The sequence below is a fragment of the Pongo abelii genome, chromosome 8 (assembly GCF_028885655.2).
Source record: "Pongo abelii isolate AG06213 chromosome 8, NHGRI_mPonAbe1-v2.0_pri, whole genome shotgun sequence".
NCBI lineage: Eukaryota > Metazoa > Chordata > Mammalia > Primates > Hominidae > Pongo > Pongo abelii.
In genome coordinates this window covers 34,748,685-34,774,320 of record NC_071993.2, presented here as the reverse complement: position 1 = coordinate 34,774,320, position 25,636 = coordinate 34,748,685, and the positions used below count along the sequence as shown (strand labels likewise).

Here is a 25,636-nt window from a genome sequence, read left to right as displayed (position 1 = left end):
TACTATTAAAATTACTATAAAGATTTAGAGATATTATATCTTTGCCTGTGTGATCCATTGTTGCTATATGATGGAGCCAACTCCTTGGTCAGAAACATAACCTCCAATTATAATATTGCTCCTATGAGAAAATCTGATCCACTTTATGATGTGGTTTCTAAGAACACATTGTGGTGAAAAGGAGAGGATGCCTGTATTTTTTAAAACTGAAGCTTTTCAACCCTTTATAACATCAGTTATGACTTGGCAAGATGTGAACAATGTCGTTTATGGATTGAATTTGAGTGTGGTCTCACAGCCTTTTCCCTAATGCATACAAAATGGATAAAAAAATGTATACATCAAACTGAAGCTTTAATTGGAAAATTTGGAGCTGTACATATATACACTCATGTTTTTAGAATAAGGATTTTATTACAACTGTTGTAAAATAAAATTTTAAAAAACCCTCTCTTCTCTGCAGTGCCAAACATCTTGATCTTCCAAACATTGACTAAAGCCACAGTTATTGATAACAAATCCTGACTTTTCTCTCAAAAATTCAAAAAGCTTACTGTCCTTTGGCTCCTTGTTGTCATTAATCAGACTACATTTCTTGGTGAAATCTTTAATTACATCTTTAACTTGATAATTACTTCTAAATCCTGCACAGAATCATAGTCCTAAGTTATAAGGGAAAAAAAAAAAAAATGAAGCTTACAAAGTTTTTGTTTGTTCATTTGGAAAGTATTGGTGTATATTGAAGATGTCCAATCAGCTTTCTTTGAAAAATCTCTTTCAGAATACTATTCATTGGGCCTTAGAAACTGCATTAACTAAATAGTTCATCTGCAAAGAAATCCTGAGGATATGGTGAACTTGGTCAAGAGAAGGATACAATTTCTTTCCCTCTTTTCATGAGAAATCTAACCAAACTATAGAAGGGACAAAACATGTATTTGACAGCAGGTATTCATCTCACATTGAGGAAGTAGGAAGGTTAGTCTTAGAGATGGACTTGGAGAGGATAATTATGATAACAGTACATTAGAGCTGTCATATTTTATTAATTTAAACAAATTTTTAATTTACTTTGGAGTTTTTTGTAACTAATGAAACCTTAGCACTCATAGAAGTAATTGGATTTGCAGCCCCTGAGAAAACTGTTCACCAGCAAAGCAGATTCACGTGCCGTAGCCCAGGTATCCCCAAGCCTGAGGCCCAGCTGGAGGGAGCAGCGAGATTCAGATCTCCCACCTGCTCCCAGCAATGAATCTTTTGCGGCAGAGTCCAGCACGTCACCTCACATACTGCTCTCAAACCCAGCACATTGTAACATCCCACAAGATCCTGACTTCATGAGCAAGCCAGGCTTCTTTTTTGCTTCTCTCTTGCTGTGACTCAACTACTATGAAAAGTAAAAATTGTTATTTTCTAATGTTGTTGGTTGGGTTTATCATATATCTCCAGCCCTCTTCTCCATATTCTGTCACTGTGATTTCGTCCACTTCCATGACTTACATTACACTTTGTGTATATGTCGATGACTGCCAAAGCTATATCTTCAGTTTCACTTCTCTCCTGAGCTGCAGGCATGGGTTTCTAATGACCCACTCTATGTCTCTCCCTAGATGTCCTTATTCTTCATCGTATTGAGTGTTTATGAAGTGCCTCTTCTGTGGTCAGCACTGGATTAGATGTTTACTTGTATCTCATCTCATATTATTCACATATACTTGAAGCCAATATGATTATTTCTATAAGGGGTATCAGAAGAAATTATTCAAAATAGGATAAGAAACTCTGTGCTTTATATTTCATACTTAACAAATTGGTCATTGTGACCCTCTATGAGTTAAGACCAACTTATTTCCGAAAAATTATTTGAAGCAGCTTCTTAAAATAGCTGTTCAAATGAAGTTTACAAGGACACAAAAATGATAAAAAGAACATTACAAAATTGATATGACTACCTAATTGGAATGACTGAGTAATTATAATTGTACATCAGTTTAATCTCAGAGTTTCCTGGCAGCCAAGGCAAAAAGAACAACATCAAATCCTTAATCTGTGATCAGAGGAAATATGTTAGTTTATGTGGAGAATACTTTCACTAGTGCTGAATTCTAGGAGTATTTTTAACATATATACTTGTAATAGATAAATTGTGAAACAGAATAAGCATTTTCAAACGAAGACTTGTTTGAGATTCATGAATTTTCTTATGCTCAATTCTTTGATAAATGTGAGATCATCTGTAGCAACACCTTCTCTGGCATTAAATTGTGCTATATAATTTCACTGTGAAGTCTATATACATTATAGAAGAAAAATTATATAACAAATCAAATAACATTTTTTAATATAGCTTGCAAAGACACAGAAATGTTCCTATTATGACCATTTGTCATATTGGCTTTTGGTCAAATCTGAAGATATATCATTACATTGTAAAGATATTTTCCTGGGATTTAAGTTAATAGAATTTAGAAGTATGCAGCTTTAGAGGTCAATATGCTTGGTCTTATTACAAATAGTAAAATGTTCATAGAGAATTTTGTGAATTCAAGAAGAAAGAGGAGACTACCAGGAAAGGGGGAAGTCTGTTTCAAACTTCTCTCAGGATAATCACTAGATGATTTCTACCTAAAACTGCAAAATCAGTTTAAGATTCATGTTTTTATCCTATTATTTATTTAAAAATACTCAAATGGTCATCAATTATTTTTATTGCTGTTTCTGGTAGTGCTAATTTTAATACATACCATCACCATTTTTAATCAATTATAAGATTCAGCTTTTCACAATTTAAAATCCCTGATATCAAGATACTTATTATACAATGGCATTTTAATTGACAGCATTTTCTGTCTTCTTAACCATTTATAAAATGTGTCACGATCAATGGTTTCTTAAATTCAACAATTAAAAGGGTTATAGTTGTTTACTTCGTAAATACTTCCTACAGTTCTGCAACACAAAATTCAGACCATATTCATTAAAAAACAAAAAAAAAAACAAAAAAAAAAACTTGGTTCTGGCAATAGAGGGATAGAGGATTAATTCTTTGAAGTTTTTGACATATAAAAGGGATTGTGGGGTCTCCTTTTATTGGAAAGACAGAGAATTAACACCTTAACTGAATCCATATTGTAATCAACCCTGGGACTTGGAAACAATGTTGCAAATATTAAGTATCATATAAATTTATCTCTATGGAAAACATCTTCAACTTCATTAAATGTTCTGCATGATGCCACTTTACTTATCTATTTCATGCACCCCCATACCTTCTCCAAAAGTTCTCTAGACAATGTTGCACTGAGACCACAGAGATGTCATTTTTAATGTCAAAACAAAATAACGTAGCAGAAACCTATAGAAACAATGTTGTGGTGACAAAATGAAATGTCAGTGGAGGTCTGTTGTAACATAATGTCAAAACAAAATGTCAGCCAAAATCCATGGAGACACTATTATGATATCAAAATGAAACAATATCAGCGCTAGTCTGTAGAGACATTACAATATGAGAAAATACAAAACAAAACGGTATCTGTGGAGGCCTGTGACTTCTGAGGCTTAATGTGGCTGCATGTCAGGTGGTTGGCTTGTGCAAACGTGGCTAATATTTCAGTATGTATTTTCTAAGTCTTTTCTTTTCCAGCTCAAGAAAAGGAATCCCAAAGCGGTTCTTTAGTATAAGTGGCTGGGTTAGACAATTGCTGATATTTATATCTAAATCTATGCCTGTGTCCGTATGTATGTCAGTGTGTTTGTCAGTATCTCTCTCTATTCATTCTGGGCTTCTGATGCTTCCGAACACATCATTAGTCCCATTTGGTCTTGGCTTAGTTTCCCTACACACCAGTACTTGGACATCAGTCGGAAGTATAAAATACAGGCAAGACAGTGTTCCAATCTGCTTGGGAAGGATCATGCTGAGTTTTAGCAGATGCTTTGCTCCATTCTTTTCTCCTCTGTCCTCAGGTAGAAGCTGGCACTGCCCCCTTCCTTACTGAGTCTTGCGGCACCAGGTGGTTTTGAAATGTGCACCTGAATTCCTATGACCTTTGGCCCTTGTGCTCATGATCTGGCAGCACCTTGGCTGGGTAATACTGGTACTCTGTTTTCCCAGCCCTTTCATAGGAGCTGAAAGATTTTTTTAAAAAATTATATATATAAACAGAAAGACAAATACTTTAAAAATCTATAATCATATTAAGTTGGGATTTTTTTCCAAAACAAAGTTAGTAAAGTATCAAATTAAAGTAGATATCATTGTGAGACAAATTTTATTATGTAGAGACAAATTTAGACATTATAAAGAGAAAATTTTACTATATGTATAAACTTATAAAGATCAAAAGGTTTTTATCCATGTATTAAGGAATTTGAGTCTGGAATTAAATATTGATATGTTTTTGTTTTAGAAGTTTGAAAATCCCTGAAATTGAGAGGAAAAAAAGTTAAACTAGAGAAAAAAAGAAAAAACTCAGCCACAATAGTAAAGATATATTTTTCTCATTTTAATCAGCTGCAGTATAATTTTAAAATCATGTATTAAGCAACAATACAATAAAGTCTCAATTAGCTAGAAACCAAGCAAACCCACAGTTAGCCAATATGTTTCCAAATTACACTTTTAGAAACAAGAGGTGGATACCTATAAAAGTGCTGTTATTGGGGTGAGGTGGGGGGGGTCTGTCAGAAAAATAGTGAGAAAGCAAAAGAACTCAATTTCATCCTTTTTTTCTACAAAGTACTCAACAATGAGTCATGAAAATCTCAAGAGTTTTTTTTTTAAGTTAAATATTCATTATTCCTTCTTTTCAAGATGGATGAGACCTTTATTGCTTTCTAGAAAGAAGGATTTTCAAACACAAGGATTGAAACAAAAAAGGCTTTCAGTAAACCTCTGGCTAATCAGCTTACCACTTGGTTCTTCTAAGACTGTGATTTTCAGGAACTTATATATCAGGTTCAGTTTACTTGTATCGATTTGCACGCCTTCGCCACAAAACTACGATATCTACTGGTGGGGATGTACTGGAGCCTGAAATTGTATTCTAGAGGCATGCGCTTCCATAGCGGTGATAGGAGCATGCGGTGGGAAAAGTGGGAAACGTTCTTTGTCACCAGCATCAGTGGGATACTCCTGAGAGATCAGAATAGGAGCTGGTCACTCTTTAGCAGGAGAACGAAGAGTGAAGACCAGCAAAGATTGAAACAGAGGATTAAAAATTGTATGTCACAGTCACCACATTGACCAGCAGAAGTAAATGTGGGCAAAAACTAAAGCCAAACTGTGATTTTCATCACATGTCAAAGAAAGGAAAACTAGTTTGAGTATAGCACCATGTCATGTGCTTGGGAGAAAAGTTTGGAGGACTTGGTTAAATCTTTACAACAGTATTTGTATTTGGAGCTTTGTAGATTACAAAATCAATGTTTTAAAAATGTACTCCCCAAATTAACCATAAATATTGTAAAAAAGTAATACAGAAATTATTCCTAAAGTGTGTTAGGAAGTGGTGGATATAATTCTGTAATTATAACCAATAGCTGTTACCATTTTGGAACATTTACATCTATGTCTTTCATCTACTTAAAAAAATATATAAGCATCCATGTACCAGTTTTATTCTTGAAAAGATATTTAAGCTATTTGAAAATAATTGAGAATTAAGAATAACAGAAATTAGAAAGTCTAACATTAGAGAGTAAAGCTATTTCTTCCTCTTTTCCTTTTGGAAATCACTCCAAAACAACAAACAGAATGAGATATAGAAATAGTAACTCTATTTTTGTGAAAATGGGCATAGTTAATATAGAATGACAGAATCACACTGGAATGTCAAGAATCAAGCTTATGCACCCCGCACCGAAGATTGCTAGATTCTCTTTGGAAGACATGGAATTGCCCTGGAAAAGGAGTCCGTATACACTGTCATGAGAATTCCCAACCAAAAAAGTGACGCTCTGCCCAGCCTTCCTGTCCACCATTTCATAAACCCCCCTGAAGCACACAGTGACTAATCTGCTTTTTAGTGCTTCACTCTTAAATATAAAAGGGCAGAAAAACATGTGAAACATTTCAGAAAAGCCATAATTGTGGAAGACAGAGTCCAAAACAACAAAGTTTGTTTGTTTTTTTTAAGAACTTGGAGGAAACATAAAATTAAGAGAAGAGAAAGATATTAAGGAATTATAAACAGTAATTCTGTGAAATAGAAATGATATTAAAACCATCAAAGATGAACAGGAGTCTATTGAAAGGATTATTGAGTAAATGGGAAAGAACTCTTAGAAAATAATAAATACGATATCAGTATTAAGAAATACAATAGAAGGCTTGATAGATGAGGTTGAGAAGTTTCCCATAAAGGAAAACATGAGCTATAGGACAAAGAGCAGTATAGTGAGAAAGAAAGGAAGTGAAAAGTTCATTCTGGGAGGTCCAACACTTAAAGAAAACAATTTCTAGAAAGAGAGAACAGAGATAATAATGGAGAGATTATTAGAGAAATAACACAAGAATCTTTTCCAGAACTGGAGAACTTAAGATTCTAGATTAAAGAATCACCTAGTGCTGAGCAAAATCAATTTTTTCAAAAAGCACAGCATTGTGAAGTTTTGGAATACCAGAAAGAGAAGATCCTGTTAAAAAAAAAAAAAATATATATATATATATATATACACACACATACACACACACACAATGAAGGGTTGAGAATCAGAATATAATCAGATTTCTTCACATCAATCTTGTAAGCTAGAAGATAATAGAGCAACACATTCAAATATTGAAGGGTGATGTTTTATTACCTGAAATTCCATACCTAGCCAAACTGTCAGTGCGTGGTAATGATAGAATACATACATTTAAAGCATGCAAATGCAAAATATTTTACTTCTAATACCCTTTTAGGCAGCTACAGAATGTGTGCTTTAACAAGCCCCAGGACTTCTGCTGTGCAGAAAACCAGGGAGCAGGCAGCCCAGATTGGAGTATGCGGTAGGAGCTTTTGAGGTTAGAGGGCTCCAGGAAAAAAATTGGGCTTAATAAGCCATGATAGATTTGTTCTCCTGGAAATCTGAAAAATCAGATTGAAAAATCATTTTCATATAAATTTTGCTATAATTATATTGGGAAGATGTGGAAGATGGGAATTTGGAGTCAGAATTTGGATTTGAGTGTAAGAGAGCTAATGCTTCATCTACCTTCGTAGGAAGTCAACAGGTGTGTTTAACAGTAATAAATCAGGAGATAGTGATATAAATATATTACTCAGAAATATCTAAATACCAGAGGAATTTGGTTAGACATGGATTATTATTAAATTCCTAGCTTTTGCTTTGTGTAATAGATTCATATTGGCAACTTACATTTAATAATATTGAGCATGGCACTGAAAATCATAACTAAATGAAAGTAAGCAATGAAACCATCACTAGCAAGAGTGTATCACAAACCAGGAATTACAATTGATTCATTCTGAGTATCTCAGGTTGAGTTAAAAAGAAATGTCATAGAAAATGACTGAAAGCTTTAAAAGTCTTGGGATTGGGTGGTCAGAGAGACAAGATGTGATGAAGCAGAAGTTTCTTTTAAGGCTTTTTAGCATTTTAAAATATAAACTATGCGCATGTAATATTACTTTGAAAAAAATGTAATTGACAAAAGAATGTTGCAAGCCATTTCACAATCTATCAATAACTCCAAAATCTGTCAATAACTCCAGTTTTCAAAATCTATCAATAACTCCCAACCAATATGGTCACATTGTTTTTGTTTTCCTAATATAATAATTTAAATCTGAAATGAGAAGTTAAATTAATTAACATTTCTATGTCATTTATTCCCTCTCTCCAGATAAATAATGGCCAAGTTGTAAATAGAAAAAAAAGCTCAGAAAATTATTAATGAATAATTATGAAGTTCATCAAGAGCATAAATAGAAGTAAAAAAATCAATCAGGAAGAATATTTTAATGATCTTTAAAATGTTTTAAAAACAGTAATACAAACTGTTCATTAATGGTTTCTTTTTAGAAAACTGGTTATTAGATGTATGTTTCACTACTTTTATTCTAATTCTCAAAGAAGTTTCAGAGTTAGCCTCTTATGAAACTTACAGGTGATATATCTCCGGTTACATTATTTAATATTCTGAGTCATTTCAAGAAAGTCTGTAGAATTTACCCATGATTTAGAATTACGACATGATTTAGAATTAAGTACTGCATTGCACTGGAATTTTTTCTTTTAAAAAAACATAGCTTAGTTTCGTATAGTGTTTTGCAATTATGCTGTCATTAAAGACAGAAAGCAAAAACAAAGAAAATGTTCGCCTTGAATTCTTTGTAATCATTTCATGATTAAAGAATTAAAATAATGGTTCTATAATTAGTTTCTATGCCTGAATGATAAAACCTTTCTAATATAAAGAAGAACATGATAATCATTTTATTGTGTCATCAAAACCCATCAGGTTTTGTAATTTAATTTCCATTGCCTTTTTATTTCAGTTTTTGGTTGTTGTTTTTGTTTTGAGACAGACTCTTGCTCTGTTGCCAGGCTGGGGTGCGGTGGCACGATCTCAGGTCACTGCAACCTCCACCTCCTGGGTTCAAGTGATTCTCCTGCCTCAGCCTCCCAAGTAGCTGGAACTACAGGCGCATGCCACCACACCCAGCTAATTTTTGTATTTTTAGTAGAGACAGGGTTTCACCGTGTTGGCCAGGATGGTCTTGATCTCTTGACCTCGTGATCCACCTGCCTTGACCTCCCAAAGTGCTGGGATTACAGGCATGAGCCACCGCCCCCAGCCTTTATTTCAAATTTTTATAATGTATTCCTGTTTTTCACTCTTTTTAGTTTGTCAAGATTTTTCACCTGTAACATTGAATTTCATTTGCTCTTTAATCAGACACCTAAAATGTATATTTTAGTTTGAGGCACAGACTTCAACTGTGGGTCACAACTGGCTAAACTTTGTATCCCCAGTGGTTTTATTGAATGAATAATATAATCCACAAAGTTTCTTCAGTTCCCTAACCTATTAGAATTCCTTACACGTCCTTGCCATTTGTTAGAGAATTCAAGAAAATCATACTATGAAAAGTAAGTGCACTTTGGGCATTAACCATTATAACTGCTTTCTTGCATTGTGCCAAGAAAAATGATGCCTGCCTGCCTGCCTGCCTGCCTGCCTTCCTTCCTTCGTCCTTCCTTCCATCCATCTTTCCTTCTTACCTCCCTCCCTCCCTCCCCACCCCCCGCTTCCTTTCCTTTCCCTTGTTGCTTTTCTTTGTTTCTTTCTTTTTCTTTGACAGAGTCTCGCTCTTTCACCCAGGCTAGAGTGCAGTGGTGCAATCATGGTTCACTGCAGCCTCAAACTCCTGGGCTCAAGCAATTCTCCTGCTTCAGCCTTCCAAGTAGCTGGGCCTACATGCACCACCACACCCAGCTAATTTTTTTTTTTTTTTAGAGATGGGGTCTTGCAATGTTGTCCAGGCTTGTCTCAAACTACTAGCTAGAGCGATGCTCCCATCTTGGCCACCCAAAGTGTTGGGATTACAGGGATAAGCCCCGCCACCCAGCCAACATTTTATTTTCTAAAATGCATTTAAATTCATAGGTATACCCTGAAAACATTTTCTCTCATCTTTTACTTGCTTAAATCTATATTAAGATTGCCTGCTAGAGAGTCAAGAGACTTGAGAGGCCCAGACCTCAGCCCCTGCTCTTTGTCCACGTACCTCACAGGGTCCTGAGGAAGTCCACCATCTTTGAGGTTTAAAGCTCTTAACACACATTCTCACAATAGTCACTCTTATTCGAATATGGTTTCTTAAACCAAAACCTTGATAATTAGTTTGACAATGATAATTTTTAAAAACTTGCTAAGCAGTGTTACTTTAGTGCTGAGTTTTCAGCAGATGCCCCATTGGAGGTATGGCTGTGATAGATTCAGCTGTCCATTTGAGTAGAAACCGGCTTGGATCATTTTTGTGACACTAGGTAAGATCAGCTACCTAGGGCTTTCTTGTGTGTATTTATTGTTGGGTCTTGAAATTCTGTATGTCTGTGCATGTGTGTGTTCTCTGTTGCTGGAGGACTTCCCCTCAAAAAGTAAAACTAAATTTTTCTTACTCCTGCCTGAGACCAATGACAAGCTAATAAGGAAGAGTGATGAAAGTAATAAAATAGGGCGAGGGGTACATTCCTGAGGTTTTGTTGCTTATAAAATGGTAGCCCTGTTACCCAGAGACCACAGAGGGACTCGGAGTAAGATCTAGTCCTGAGGCTTTCCGATGGAGAGACGACCTCCCTGTGATCCATAAAGCATCCGGAGAACTGGAACTATCACATCAGAAGCAAATGCAGGATTAACAGCTTTGGAGACCACCTTTTTAACCCAGAGAACATAGCTGTATGTTTTTAATTTGTTATGATTTATTATACTGAAATTGGTGTGAAATGGACAACAAATCATGGGTGTCAGAATCTGGAAATGAATTTTATCAGCTGAGCAAAGTGAGTACCTTTGGGATTTGCATGAGTTTCTCATAATTCTTTTTATATTACAGATGATGAGTAAAACTGTGAAAATAAACTGAAAATGACATGATATTTCCTAAGTAGTTAATTTCACATGTATACATAGACATATATAAATATAGCCACTTAGCCTCAGTTTAGACTTTCTCTATAATTCAGGGTGATTTGTACATAACCACAGAAATATTTGTCTAAAAACCTCAAAGTCAGTATCAAGGCCATTTGTGCAATATCATAAATGTCTGGGATTATCATAGAAAAATGCAAAGACTATAACAAGATATTTACCAACTATAATTTTTTTCAATGTTCAAATTTGGAAAAGAGAGTTTAGACTTACATACTAGTATACAAGTGGTAAGATTAAAGAAGGATCTATCCCAAAATTTCAGATGTTATAAATACCCTTAAGCATCACAAAAAAAAGCGGCCCTTGTTAGAAACTAACTTTGCATGCATAATTAATGTGGGCACCACATTCCTACTTCACAACCAGAAGAGAAATTGAATTCAGGTGTTTGGTGAACATATGGGGGATTTACTGTGAATTTATGACCTGTGATTTGAGTATAAAACCCCAAGATACTTGCTGATAAAACTTAATGAAGCTTGTGCAGAGGAGCTATTTTTATTTGTAGTTTGATAATTGATACATTTCTTGGTTTAACTCTCCCACCCTTCCTCCATTCCTCATAAGTCTTCCAGCCTGAGAGACAGAGCCATAGTGAATAGCCACAGTCTTTTTAGCCAGCTTGGTCTCATGCTTAACTAATTTGAAAGTTCACAGTTTGCTTTTCTGTGATATTTTAGTCTGTTCTTTCCCTTCTCTCTTAATTTAGCAATTAATACTTTTTCACAAACTACAGGTGATACAGGCGACAGGAGGCACACCGTGTGCTTTGAACAGGTACCGTGGGAGAAAGTGCAAACGCTTTCACAGGGGGTGACATCAATTTACTATTTCTTAAGAAAGCAAAGATAAAGGCACAATACTGCTCATCATTAAAATTTAGACAAATCCATTGCGATTTAAAGTTTTTTTTTCTCCAAGAATGAACACTTCAAGGGGCAGGAACCTGCCACACATATCCTGACCATGTCTCTGCTTCACTGTTTATATCTAGGATTTTACCAAGAATGCTCCTGATTTGAAAGCCAGGAGAAAAATATTCCCAAAAAAACAAAAAACAAAAGCAAATGACAAGTGTTCCATTTTAACATACAGGGTGTAATGGGTTTAATGAGAAACCTGTGTTTGCTCACTAATTTACAGCAATTAAGAACTCAGTTCTGACATCTGTAGATTAGAACTATTTATCTAGAGATCAGGCATATTTTATGGAATTGCTAATCAGTATAGAAAAATATCTAAGTGGGAAGCAGGTTGTTTACCTGCCTCTCTGAATGGTGTCAATATCTGGTAGTTCTGTATCATAGGATCCCTTTTTAGTTCAGTGACATTTATCCCCCCAATGCTTTAGTCATCCCAGTTCAAGAACTTGTTTGTATCCACTTTGTCATGCTGACAGTCTGTCTGTTTTGAAAGGATTACAACTCTGTACATCCATGCATGACATCACAGTAAGACATTGGTTAATGATCTGAGACGCTGGTGGTCACTGCTGGCTGCCTGTTACTAAGGCTTCATGACAGGTCTGCCCTACATCTGTTTCTCCCGGAGTCACTTTTTGCCTACTCCAGTCCTGGTGTCTGCTTTAAATGACATCTATGAAATAGCTGAAGTTTGGACTTAACCATTGGTACAAGTAAAATAACCCAGATTATTTTTTTCCCAGGATACAAGAAGAACTAGTAATTGGGCAAGGAAGGAAAAAGCGCTCTCATTTTTCTCCAGTGAAGACGAAACAATGTTCTTGGAAAGTGGGTTTTTTACTAATGGGCTGGATCTTGAGTTCTTCCGCTTGTGGAACTATAAAGGGAGTCAGTAAAGAGATAAATTTTTCTTAAATGAGGGGACTGAAATGCAAGAACCTCCTGTGAAGATTGCGTTGTTACCCAAAGACATCATCAAGGCTTGGAAAAGTCAGGGTTCAAGAAAATAGGATCTTTGAGTATAAATGAATTGAGTCTTAGAAGCTTTAACCTACTATCTTCTCCTTTCTATGTGTGCTGAGATGCAGACCATGATGATGTTTCTTAAGTTGTAGGACTTTGAATGCTGGCTGGTGAAAGAGAAAAGATTTTCTTAAGCAGAGAGCTTGGCAGCTAGCAGAACTATAGAATTTTTTTTTTGCCCTGTGATGTGTACATGGGAAAACTGTCAGAGTGATAGAAATGTATCAATAGGAAAAAGCTTTTTTTTTTTTTTTTTTTTGAGTGTGGTATTGCATTATTTCCAGGATTGCTGATACAATTTGGAAATTAACTTTTTGAATTTTTTTTAATTGGGAAAAGAATAATGTCCCTTTTTCATCTGCAGTAATTGGATGCCAAGTGCAGGTGTGAAATTCACTAGCATTTGGAATAGAATTTTGTACATAGGCCAAAAAGTAAATTGCTAGGGCTGAGAAGTAGATAGCAAAAGGAAAATGGCCAGATGATATAAGCTGATATGGTTAACAAAAAATCTTTACCATGTACCTATGCTTTTGTAAGTAGTGGATTTGAAGGGCATCTTTTAAGTCCTGAGCTCTTGGCAAACTAAGTAAATCAAATATTAGCGGGGATTATCTTTTTGTGAGTTGTGTGTTTGACCCAGATCCCAGCAGGTCATCAGTCTCTGCCAGAAAGAGAAACCAGCAATGAGCCCTTGAGTTCAGTTTTACCGAATCACCTGGTTGGCAGGTATATTTTCACCAGGCTCCAGGAAAGCACTCACATTCTTGCCTTGGTCTCTCAGGAGGCTGACTTTCAGAGATCACAGAGCCCTAGTGAGGTGTTTTGGGTGCAGTAGTGGGGAGGTTGACAAAAGGTATCACCCTAAGCAATTGAATAGATTTCCGTGGGACATTCTTGACTATAGACTGGTATTCACTGGAAAGCACATTTGATTGGTTTCATGTATTAAGATCTGGCAGTGAGCATTTTTCAGTTACATCTTCTGCAATAGTATTTACTTTGTGCAATTTTTCCCAGAGACCAGAACTTTGCAGTGACTAATTCTATGAATGATCATGGTAAAACTCGCTCATAAAATGTGATGCCTGTCTTTTATTCCACTCTTCTAACAACATGCTTTTGCAACAAGCAGCATTTGTTTGGTTCCACTTGTGGGCAGGGCCTATGTGTTTCTAGGACATTAGGGCCACCTTAAATCCGTCCATACTTTATTTCCTTGAATTTAACAAGAATGTACAGCCCCCATAATGCTGTTTAAAGTAATGGGGTGGTAGTATTGGTGTGGGGGCGGTCTGAGGAGGGAGGTCTAGAGAGTTTATTGCTGCAGTGCTGTCACATAGCAAATTGCCTAACCTAGTGGCTTCTAATAACAAGCATTTATTTTTTGCTCAGACATCTACAGAGAGGCTAGGGGTTGGCTGATCTAGCCCAGGCTCCACTGGGCTTGACTTTAAGCTGCAGGTTGGATTCATATTCACTCCATGTGTCTCTTAGACTGTGGGCATGTTCTTGTTAAGGTAGAAGTCAGGAGCACAAAGAATACACCTAGCATACAATCAGTTTCAAACTCCTTTTGTGTCACATCCACAGATATCCTGTTGGCCAAAACAAGTCACATGGCCAAGGCCAACAACAATGGGGTATTCATTTTCTTTTGCTACAAAACAAAGTAGCACAAACTTTGCAGCTTAAAACAACACACATTGATTATATCACAGTGTCTGTGGGCCTGGAGTTCCAGCATGACTGAGCTGGATCCTCTGCTCAGGGTCTCCCTCAGGGTGCAATCAAGGAGTCAGCCAGACTGGGTTCTCACATAGAGGCTTCTACTAGGGAAATATCAGCTTCCCTGCTTCCATCATTGTTGACAGCATTCTGTTCCATGCAGTTGTGGGATTCTTGGCTCCTTGCGACTTCAGTACCAGCAAGGAGAGAGACAGAGGCAAGCAAGAGGGACACCACGATTGTAACCACAAACACTGCATGATCACTGCTGCATTTCTCATTGGTTAGAAGCAAGTGCACAGCAAACCACCATGGCACACATTTACCTATGTAACAAACCTGCACATCCTGCACATGTATCCTGGCACTTAAAATCAAATTAAATCTTAAAAAAAAGCAAGTGTGGGTTCTGTCCACATTTAAGGGTAGAGGAGTGCATAAAGGTGTGAACCCCAGAAGGTATGGACATTAGGGCCACCTTAAATCCATCCATCACAAATATTTGCTGATCAATTTGTTCTGCCACAGGGAAGTGACATACAAGATATGTACATGTTGAATGGCTATGATGAAGGCACAAACCTAAGAGAGAAAAACCCATACACATGCCGATTCTGGTAAACTCTGTAAGTCAGTATTTGGGTCAGGGGACAATTACAGGTGAACTGAAAGGAAGAGATGAACATGGGCTGGAGTAGTGAGGAAAGGCTGCAAGGAAGTGGATTGATGTCTTAGACTTACTGGTAGAATTTGGAAAGATGGAAGGGAAAGAAGAGGGTATTAAAGAAAGAAAAACCTGAGCAACTGTATTTTCCTCTCTTCTTTGGCAGCTTTTCTTCTCCTGTACCAGAGTTTATAATCATCTCTGCCTTCTGAACAATGTGGAGAACCTGTCACAATTCATTTCCTCCTCCTGTCTATCTTCTCTCTTCCTTTTTTCCCCCCTGCTATGGGAAGCATAGTGTATACCAAGACCACCTTACTTTAAAAAAAGAGTGGTTACTTCTCCCTTCCATTGAATTCTGGATCTTAAAACTAATCTCTTCCAGGTTTCCAGATTCCTTTTGCATAATTAAAAATGCAAATGTTAAAGTATTTTTAATCCATGAAGAATTAATCAGTCACATCACAAACTCCTCTCTTTCAGCATATACTCCTCTGAATAGATAGGTGAGACTTCAAGCCTGCAAGGAAGGATACCCAGGTTCAGGCTTAGGCAGCTCGGAAGGAGGGGACGGTTTAGGAGAAACAAGACTATCTGGACAGTGCCTGGTTATCAGTTTTAACATATTTTGGGGGACTGTTACTAGAGGACCACCAGCCTTATTATTTTGGTGCAATGAAAGTAAATAGCCTGGAGAAGCAACAGATAAAATAGGCAGTGTCTGCAGAATGTGAACCAGTGGTAACAGGCTAGCCACCAATGGACAAAATTGTTATTTGGCTTACCTAGAATTTCAAAAGTAAAGTAAGTGAACATTTTAAATTTGGGAGAGAAAACTGTCTTTCCAGCTTCTCTTAAATAAGAAGCAACACCAGGCCAGCATCCCTTCATGGCAGTAGTCTACTAACTGCAGGCATTGTCTTCAGAGTGTTGTCCATATACCTGCAGTATGTTCTGAATTCGTATACGTATAAGTTCTTGGGCCCTGCACTAGACTGACTCAGAATTTCTCAAGGCAAGCCTTGGCAATCAGTATTTTTTAACAAGCTCTCTGAATGGTTCTCATATACACAGTGCATATAGATGAGAACCGCTGTTGTAAGGTTGCTGTTCCCTCTCATCATACCTAAGAAGTGGTTGAGTTGGCATGCCTGTGGGGCACAGGTGCGGGGCAGGCTTCGGTGCTTCCCTGCAGATAGGCTTATTGCTTCTTTTAGCCTGAATGGGTATCCTTAGCCACATTCGGGAAGCACATAGTAGTATCCAATTTGAAGATGTAGAAGCCTTGTACACCACATGGTCTGCCTCTGACATCAAAGACTGCAATCCCCGTAGTAATTATGGACGTTCCATATAATTCAGGGTCACATAGTTCTGTGCACGCTGGGCTAGGAATCTCTGTAGTGTGTGATCCTAGGTACCCTTCCTTAAACCTGTCAGGAAAAAACAACAAAAACCAAAACCCAGATCACTACTGAACCAAAAGCAACCCCTCTTCATTTAGTTAGAACATGAAATTAAGTTCCAGTTGGGTACAAAGCCAATGTGTCGGCGGAGGCTGAGTGTTGGTATTGGACTAAAACTGTCTTATAGCTGTCTGTGTGGATGTTTTATACAGAAAGTATCTCTCTGTTCCTCTCAGCATCCCTGTGTAGATCCCACTCATGTGGACTATCTGTAGATTAGGATTTCTGACTCTTCATTAAGGGTTTTATTGTCTCACCCATCTGATCAACTCCGATGGTATTTTTATTATATTTCTCACACAAAAAAATCATGACCAACTTTAAGTTGGCAGTGAACTTAAATATAAGTTGATTAGGATGTGTAGGGATGAGTCACTATTGCTAATGAATATTTAAAATTTCCTTTAGCTTTCTTGGCAGAAGAGCTCACCAAGAACTTTAAAAGTCCAAATTTGAATTATTGGCTTATTATAGACTGGCCTGAGAGACAGAACTGAGCAGTTGCAGTGGTTTCATCTCTCAAAGCCAGAATTTCACCTTCAGACTGCCAATTGTTGTTCCCCAAGGGGGCTTGACGGTCTTCCAGTCTTTGGAAATCATCATCAATCATGAAAACCATTGCAGCCTGTTTTCCAACTTCAGCCATTAAAGTGGTTTTGCCAGTCTCAGACAAGTCAGCCAGCTGTCTCTAGAGTATTGGGAGAGAAAGAACAGAGGAAAAGAGGGTGAAACCAAAGGTCCGCCTAGCTCCCCAGATTTGGAAACAAGGGCAGAAGTGACTTCCAGAACTTATCTTTTGCTGTGAAAAACACCAGTGTCACCAGAATTTAACATTGAGGATACTTGGTCAACTCCCTTTGTCGGGAAAACAGACTTTCAGTGAATTGCAAATAGTAGGAGGTCAGTTTTTATCAATGGTTTCAACTTCATGATCCTAATAATTATGGGCTTAAAACTCTCTGTGCTGCATGAAAATAACAGAAGAATACTTCTGGTTAGATTTGTAAAATACTTTGTGAGTCAAACCTCCTATAATCCTCCCATAAAAGCTATAAAGTATGTCAGGAACAAAAAAGCACAGGTGGAAAAATGGCAGTGAGATTCAGGAATGCCCATTTTCCTGTCTCTTTTGTCTTATGAAGGTAACCATCCTCACTCATGCCTACACCATTACGGTTTCACATAGAGTGCTTTTTAGATTGGAGAGTGCGACAATATAGGACACTATATATTTTTAAAGCCAGTAGGAATAACAACCTGCCTGTCTCAAAAGTGTGGAGGGGCATTTTGAAGTGACGTGGACTGAAGCCTTGTGTCGTGAAGCAGCTCAGTTTACAGACCTGTTCACCTTTAATGTTCCAGGCCAATCAGTTCAGATTTGTCAGAAGAAAAGCAAAGAAAGACAAGCTTTTATTGACTGAGAAAATAATCAAATTGAATGTATTGACAGTATATTCTAGAAGCTTTAGTGAAATTGATACATGAAGGTACAGGGACCCCTCCCAATATGTTAAATGATGAAAGACTATTCCATATTTTTAGAAGATGTTAACATGATGATCCTGTACATGAACATGTTCAATTTTAGATGCTTAAACCTTTGGGATTCTTCAAAATATGTGGAATTATATGTAGACTTATGTCCGTTTGAGAATTTTATGTACTCTACTGTGACAGAATTTCTCTTTCCAAGCTACCTCTCACAAATCACATCACCCAGGAGGGGTGCAGCCAGCAGAACCCTGGCACACACTGAGTAACCAGGGCAACATGCTTTTGTGAAGAGACCTGGTCTTCCTAATAGCTTTACAGCTTTCCATTCTGCTAGCAGCTTGGAGGGTATATATGATAAGAAGAAGATGTGGTTCTTGTCCTGAAGAAGTCTGATGTTCTGTTGTGGAGACAGTAGATGCCTGATGGTCTTAAATAGCTTTCCTGATGAAATGAGAGAGTTCCCTGACTCCCCTCACAGGACATGAAACAGGGGTGTGTGGCTTGTCTATTCGACTGCTGTGTGCCCGAACCCCTTAGGGGAGGGGGAGCATGCAGATGCGCAGGTACGGGACCCGGGGCTCCAGCCCCATGGTAGTGTCTAGGTGTGGGTGCCTGCAGCTCCTGAAGCTCCAGTGGGCATGTTACAGTGCTCTTTTAGCTCTTCCATCTGCAGATGGCTTAAGTGTTAACCAGCCCAGTGCCCCCCTTGGTACCCAGGCCCTTGTCTGGCATCCAGGAAAAATCAGGTCACACATGGTCTTGAAAGATGGTGAATGTGGGGATTTTATTGGGTGATGGAGGTGGCTCTCAGTGGGATGGATGGGAAACTGGAAAGGGGATGGGGTGGGAAGATGATCTTCCCCTGGAGTTTGGCCATCCAGTGGCCCAGTCTCCTCTCCAGCCATCCCCAGCCAAACTCCTCTTGACATTCAGATGCTCCTTCTCATCTCCCTTCTCTGCCGCACCATTCTGCCACTCTTCTGCCCTTCTGTTTGTCTGTTCATGGAGCCTGGGGTTTGCAGTTTATATGGGTACAGGATAGGGGGGCGTGGTGGGCCAAAAAGGCAACTTTTGGGTGCAAAAACAGGAATGCCTGTTCCCATTTAGGGTTATGGGTTTCCAGACTTTTGAGGGTGGGACCTTTGCTGAGGAACCGCCCTCTCCTACCCAGTATTTCCCTGTCTCCCATCCACGTCACTGATAGGATGAAACTTACTGCTTTAGTGAATGGCATAGACCAAAAGTGCTGTGAGATTTACGATTGATTTAATTTTGGTCATCAATCTCTATTACTCTTGTGAAAACACTCTTTTTAAAATTTGTATTTTACAAATGAAGAGCTTTGGAGCCTGATACGTGTTTTACAAAGTGATATGCATGGCATAGTGAAATGAGGGTTGGACTGGGAGCCAGAAAATCTGGATTTTGGTCTCACTTTCCCCACTGGCCAGCTGGGAGATCCCCAAACAAACCACTTATCTTCTTTAAATGTCAGTTACTACATTTGTAAACGTGTGCGTAGGTGGGTGGGTGGGTGGGTGTGTGAAATACTACCTTCTGCACCTATCTTATAAGGTATTTCTGAGAATAAAACAAAATTCAGTACTATACAAAAAGAAGGCCGTATTGTTATTAAGTAACTGGTTAAATCAAACTATCACTTGAACTTATTTTTAAAATGTTTTTCATTTTTGCTGTGAGAATTGCATTTTATTTATAGACCTCTGATGACTCAAAAATAGGAACTTCGTATTATGAAAATATTGCTGTACATTTGTGCAGCTATATTTCATGGTGTCCTCTCACTTGATTTTTACAACTCAGATATTTAGAGTAAAATTATTATCTCTACTTCATATATTTAAAAAACTTCAGCTTAGAAACATTAAGTACGTTAGTCTAAGAAGGTACAGAAGCTAGGACCAGACCCTGTTGTTTCTGACTTTTAATGCAATGTCCTTTCCAAAAAAACTTCCCTGCCAGCACCTTGCCAGATTACAGAAGGGAAATGAAGCTTTTAAAGAAAAAAAATATATATCTAAAAATATTGTTTACCGTCTTGAATATCTGTCTAAAATACCTCAATAAGCCTTAATCCTAAAACCAAAATGAAAACATATTTTAAATGCCCACATATTGTTTTAAAAATTCCCTTTCTCTTAAATGGCATCATTTCACAGTAAGTTGCCATGTTTTGCTAGCAACTGCAGTTCACAGATAATATTTCTGAAGGATATTCACTGCTGCCTCATCTCTCTTTCAGTAACAGATCAACTCCTAGCAACCATGATCGGATACAGCGTCTGAGGCAAGAATTTCAGCAAGCAAAGCAGGATGAAGATGTAGAAGATCGTCGACGGACCTATAGCTTTGAGCAACCCTGGGTAAGTAATTGGTTCTTCAGCACGGTGAATGGTCCTACAACTTCCCTGCAGCAAAGGCCACTAAGCTATGACCTCAATGCTCTATGAAACGAGACAAGATGGAGCCAAATTCCTTTGACCTTTAACATATTGACCTTTTCCTCATTTCCATCTGGGTTTCATCATTGCTAATTTCATTTTATATCTTGTTCCACCATCTGTCCATTGCCTAATAGGTTTCACTAGCCTTATGACAAGACATAGCAAAAGTATTCTCACTCTCAACTAAGCATTTTTTTAAATTTAGTAAATATTTTTCTATAGATACATTTTCTCAGAATCAGAGCCAAAATTAATTTGTTTAACACTTCTCCATTGTGCCTATAATGTACAAAGTATAGTGTTTAGTAATTCTTTTTTTTTAAGAGATGAGGTCTCGCTTTGTCACACAGGCTGGAGTGCGGTGGTGCGATCATAGCTCACTGCAGCCCCAAACTCCTAGGCTTAGGCAATCCTCCTACCTCAGCCACCAGAGTAGCTGGACTATGGGCAAGTGCCACCACACCTGGCTAATTTTTTAGTTTTTTGTAGAGAATGAGTCTCACTATGTTGCCTAGGCTGGTCTCGAACTCCTAGGCTCAAGTGATCCTCATTCCTCAGTCTCCCAAAGTGTCAGGATTACAGGTGTGAGCCACTGTGCCAGGTCTAGTAATTCTTGATTCTGTAATCTTTTGCATCCCCCTTGTGTATTTGTTGAATCCATCTTATTCCAGCTCATCCTCCACATAGCCACCAGAGTGAAAAAACTTCAGATGGCTTTCTCAATGCCAGAACTGTGTTCTGATCTTGTGTCTCATCCTAGAGATGACAGCACTTCTGAGAGTGGAGGTGTTGGGGCAGATTTTTTGAGATGATGGGGAGTTTGAAGAATCTCTTTGGGAGACTTGAGAGTGAGTCTGTTAGAGGTGAATAAATAAGCTGCTTAAGGTAGGAAACTCTAGCATGGGGTATTAGGAAGTCCAGGCAGCATGGTAATTTGACCTAACCAGCAGTGCTTAGAGGACTGGGAATAGAAGGAATAAATTTGTGGATTAATTCTATAGTGGGCATTGGAAGATAGACATGGCAGAAAGCCAAGGCAGGTGCCAGAGTCCTACCAAGGACACTGGGGAAGCATTGTGTGGTCCAGGTGGGGTGGCAAGTATAGCTCAAGGAAGGATTAGCCTCACAGCCTAGCAGTGTGCAAGAAGGCTCAGGATCTAGGGGTTCTGAAGCCTAGGAGGTTGTGGTCAAAACAGTGTATTTTTTGGACTCTAGGATCTTGGAAGTAGAGGCGATAGTTCAGACGATGTTGAGGTCTAAGGCCTGCCATCTTTGCATGTGAATTACAGAAGTAGAGCGGAGATTAGTGTCCATAAAGTTGACAAGTTCAGTTCAGACAAAGTGTTGGGAATATAATTTACTAGATATTTGGAAGAGTAGGACAGAAGGAAGAATGGTGTTATAAAAGGCTGGAGGCCAGGCATGGTGGCTCATACTGTCACCCCAACACTTTGGGAGGCCAAGGTGGGAGCATCGCTCGAGCCCAGGAGTTTGAGACCAGCCTGGGCAACATAGGGAGACCCCATCTCTACAAAAAAATAAAATAAAATGTTTTTAATTACCCAGATGTGGTGGCACATGCCTGTGGTCCCAGCTACTCAGGAGGCTGAGTTGGGAGGATTGTTTAACCTGGGAGGTTGGGACTGCAGTGAGACCCTGGCTCAAAGAAAAAAAAAAAAAAAGGCTTGACATTGAAAAAAAAAAAAAAGGAACATTTTATTTGAGGAAGGGTAAACTACCCAGCTGATGTGGAACTGAGAGGTTGGTTATGTTGAAGGGAAGGGGAGATTAAAGGTAGAAATGTAGGAAGAGCCTTCAATGCTAGATTGAAAGTTTGAAGAGAAATAGTGCTAGGAAAGAACACTGGCCCAGTAGCCAGGTGGCCTGGCTCTCCCGGCCTCAGTTTTCTTATCTCTCAACCAAGATTAGAATAAATGATTGCAGGCCAGGCACAATGGCTTATGCCTGTAATCCTAGCACTTTGGGAGGTCAAGGTGGGCGAATCACTTGAGGCCAGGTGTTCGAGACCAGCCTGGACAACATGATGAAACCCCATCTCTACTAAAAATACAAAAATTGTCCAGTCCTGGTGGCACATGCCTGTAATCCAGGCTACTCAGGAGGCTGAGGCAGAAGAATCACTTGAACCGGGGAGGCAGAGGTTACAGTGAGCCGAGATTGCACCACTGCCCTCCAGCCTGGGCGACAGAGCAAGACTCTGAATCAAAAAAAAGAAAAGAAAGAATAAATGATTGGATGTCAGTTACTAAACCCTTTGATGAAATGAAAGTTTAAGAAGAAGCTAAATGTAAAGCAGATGCAAGTAGAACCCCTCTGGTTGACTATAGAGGCTGGATCCTGTTAGCTGCTGCTGAAGATCAGAGCTTCTCAAAGTGTGGTCCACAGAACAGCACCTTTAGCATCACCTAGAAACTTGTAAGAAATACATATTCTTGGGCCCTGCATTGATCCTACTAGATCTAAACCTCTACGGGTGGGGCCCAGGAATCTGTATTTTAACAAGCCTTCCAACTCATTCTGAAACAAGTTCAACTTTGAGAATCACTGTTCTAAAGTCTAGACGATCTCAGGTCCTTTTTGGTCCTGAAACCCAATACTCACAATATATTACTCTACATAAAGCAAGAAACCTATAAATGCTGCTCATTAAGCGATTTAGTGACCAAATTAGAGTTTGAGGAAGATTAATTTTGTGGAAGAGAGGCAAAGAGGAAAAAATGGGAGAAGCAGTACTACCGTTGGCCCTTAAACAACATGGGGGTTGGAGGGCCATCCCCCTTCCTCCTCACACACACAATCAGAAATCCCCATGCAACTTCCGACTTCCCGAAAACTTAACTACTACACTAATATCCCACGGGTGAACAGAAACCTTACCAATAACATAGCTGATTAACACACACTCTGTACGTTATATGTATTATATGCTGTATTCTTACAGTAATATAAACTAGAAAGAAAATGTTATTAAGAAAATCATAAAGAAGAGAACATACATTTCCTTTTCATTAAATGGAAGTGGATCATCGTAAAGATCTTCTCCATTGTCTTCAGACTGAGTAGGCAGGGGAGGAGGAGAAAGGAGTAAGTCTTGTCTCAGGGTGGCAGAGGTAGAAGAGACTCTGTGTATCAGTGGACTCTCAGAGTTCAAACTCATGGTGTTCAAGGGTCAACTGTAGTTTGAAGAGCTTTAACTTAGTTCAGGTGAGGAAGATGGGGCAACTGGCAATGTGGGATCATCATCCAGGTATAAAAGCACCTCATGAAATCAATTCTTGCCTAACTTTGGGGGGTTATAAAACAAGTTCCCTGGAAAATCTCTAATTGTCTTCTGCAACAATATTACTATTAATGGCATTTTTCTAAGGTATTTAGTTCATTTTCCTAGATGATCAAGTAAATTGAGTCATTCCCATGTAGCAACATGACAGAATTATGTTAATCTGCTTATATTGTTTGGCATAATTGACTCAATCCATTCCTACTACATTTCTTGAAACAGGATTCTTTTGTGATGTGTGATAAATACATTCTTAACTATGCATATTTACACAAAGAGGCTGAAAAGAGTAATGAGCATGGTGTCAAGCTGAAGGAGAAAACAGCAGCTGAATATGGAAATAGTTAACACACATGCACACAGTTCCAACCTGACACAGCCCCGCCTGAGCTATCATTCTCCATACCATGCCATGAGGAGCAGTGTTCGCCATTTGACTTTGCCTGGGAATGTGGATTCCAAACCAGCATCTTGACATTTACTCTTTAACTAATTACTTAATTCGTCAAATTCATTGAGTTCTTACTATGTCCCAGGCATTGTGGTTGGTATGGGAGAACAAAGATCGAAAAGAAAAAATGCCCTCCAAACTCTCCAGTGGAATTGATACAAAATAAAGGAGTACTTGGTACCATATAGCAGAGGTAGGCTAGGGGTGTGCGTGGGGTGTTGAGAACCACGGAGCTGTTGAGGACCACATCAGAGTGCGGTGGTCAGAAAAGGCTTGAAAGAACCCCTCTTTGAAGTTGGAATATATTTTAAATATATAACAGAGAAGCAGACATATGTCTTTGAGAACTCAGATTGATGAGTTTATTTCTGGTTTCTGACATTGTATCCACATGCGAGACCTCCAGGTTTGTTTGAGGCTAAATGAGTGTTTCCTACTTCTTAGTTCTAGATGTTTTTCATTGGAAAAAGTGAAAATGATTTGAAATTCGTTTTGGTTTCTTTATAAGATTTTAACTTTGAATGGGAACAGTGAATAGGCTGGAATGCATTTCTATGTTATCTACTTAATATGAACAATCATGTTAGGGAAAATGTTTGAAAAAATCTTGTACGTTTGGAAACTCAACTACTGAAGGTCATGGACCAAATTATTGTATATCAAAATGCCATAGCAACTTCAGACAGACAACTTGGCTTGTATTAGCGTTTCCGGTAATGAGTGAGCAGGGAATTATTTGGATGACAGGCTGATTACCTTAGAAATGGAATAATTTCCTAAATTATGGGTCACAAGTTGACCTTTTCTTTTTTTTTGTTTGTTTTCATTTTCAAGCAACTGAGATCTTGCTCCATTTTACTGATCATGTAAATGAGCTTAAAGTGACTGGAATTCTACTTAGTGTATTAATTTTCATACCAATTCTTATGGTTACCTTAGGAAGAGCTGCTCAGTTGTTTAAAATGTAGCTTGGTCTATGGTTTTAATTATCTGTTTTACAAAATGAGCTTTTTGCATCTTGGAATCCTTTTCTTCTCTTATGTATTCTGACCTTGAAGGGTCACTGTATTTGGAAGGGATAGGACCATGATCTCATTCATTGGAATGGTTTGTAATCATTTTAGTTTTAAGGAACCACAAACTCACCTTCAAGCTATGTGTACAACTGAGCCCATATTAGTTGAAATTGTCATGCTTGTTAGAAATGCCCACACACAAAGTGCAGCCAGATGTGTCATATAGAAAAATATGTAAACCAATTACTTTACATACAGAGCGGGATGCTGCAGAAAATTCATCCAAGTAGCCCTTTCAATCCACCTATTTTGAAAATGTTCTCTATAAGCTCTAGCAGTACAGAATGCACCTGTTCCTGGGCCTTTGTTCAAAATAATGTCTGGGCCTGAGGGAGCTGATTTGTGGCACAAAAGGTCTTTAGATGAGCAG

At 38.3% G+C, this 25,636-nt stretch overlaps 1 protein-coding gene across 31 annotated transcripts in view; it reads left to right on the top strand.

Annotated features, from left to right (window-relative positions):
• PARD3 (par-3 family cell polarity regulator) overlaps positions 1-25,636 on the top strand; it is a 713,016-nt gene that overhangs the window by 670,891 nt on the left and 16,489 nt on the right. For all 31 annotated transcript variants that reach the window (XM_024253533.3, XM_063727279.1, XM_024253534.3 and 28 more), the window contains one exon: positions 20,237-20,357. In XM_024253533.3, the coding sequence (XP_024109301.2) occupies positions 20,237-20,357 (121 nt within the window). The remainder of the gene's footprint in view (positions 1-20,236; positions 20,358-25,636) is intronic.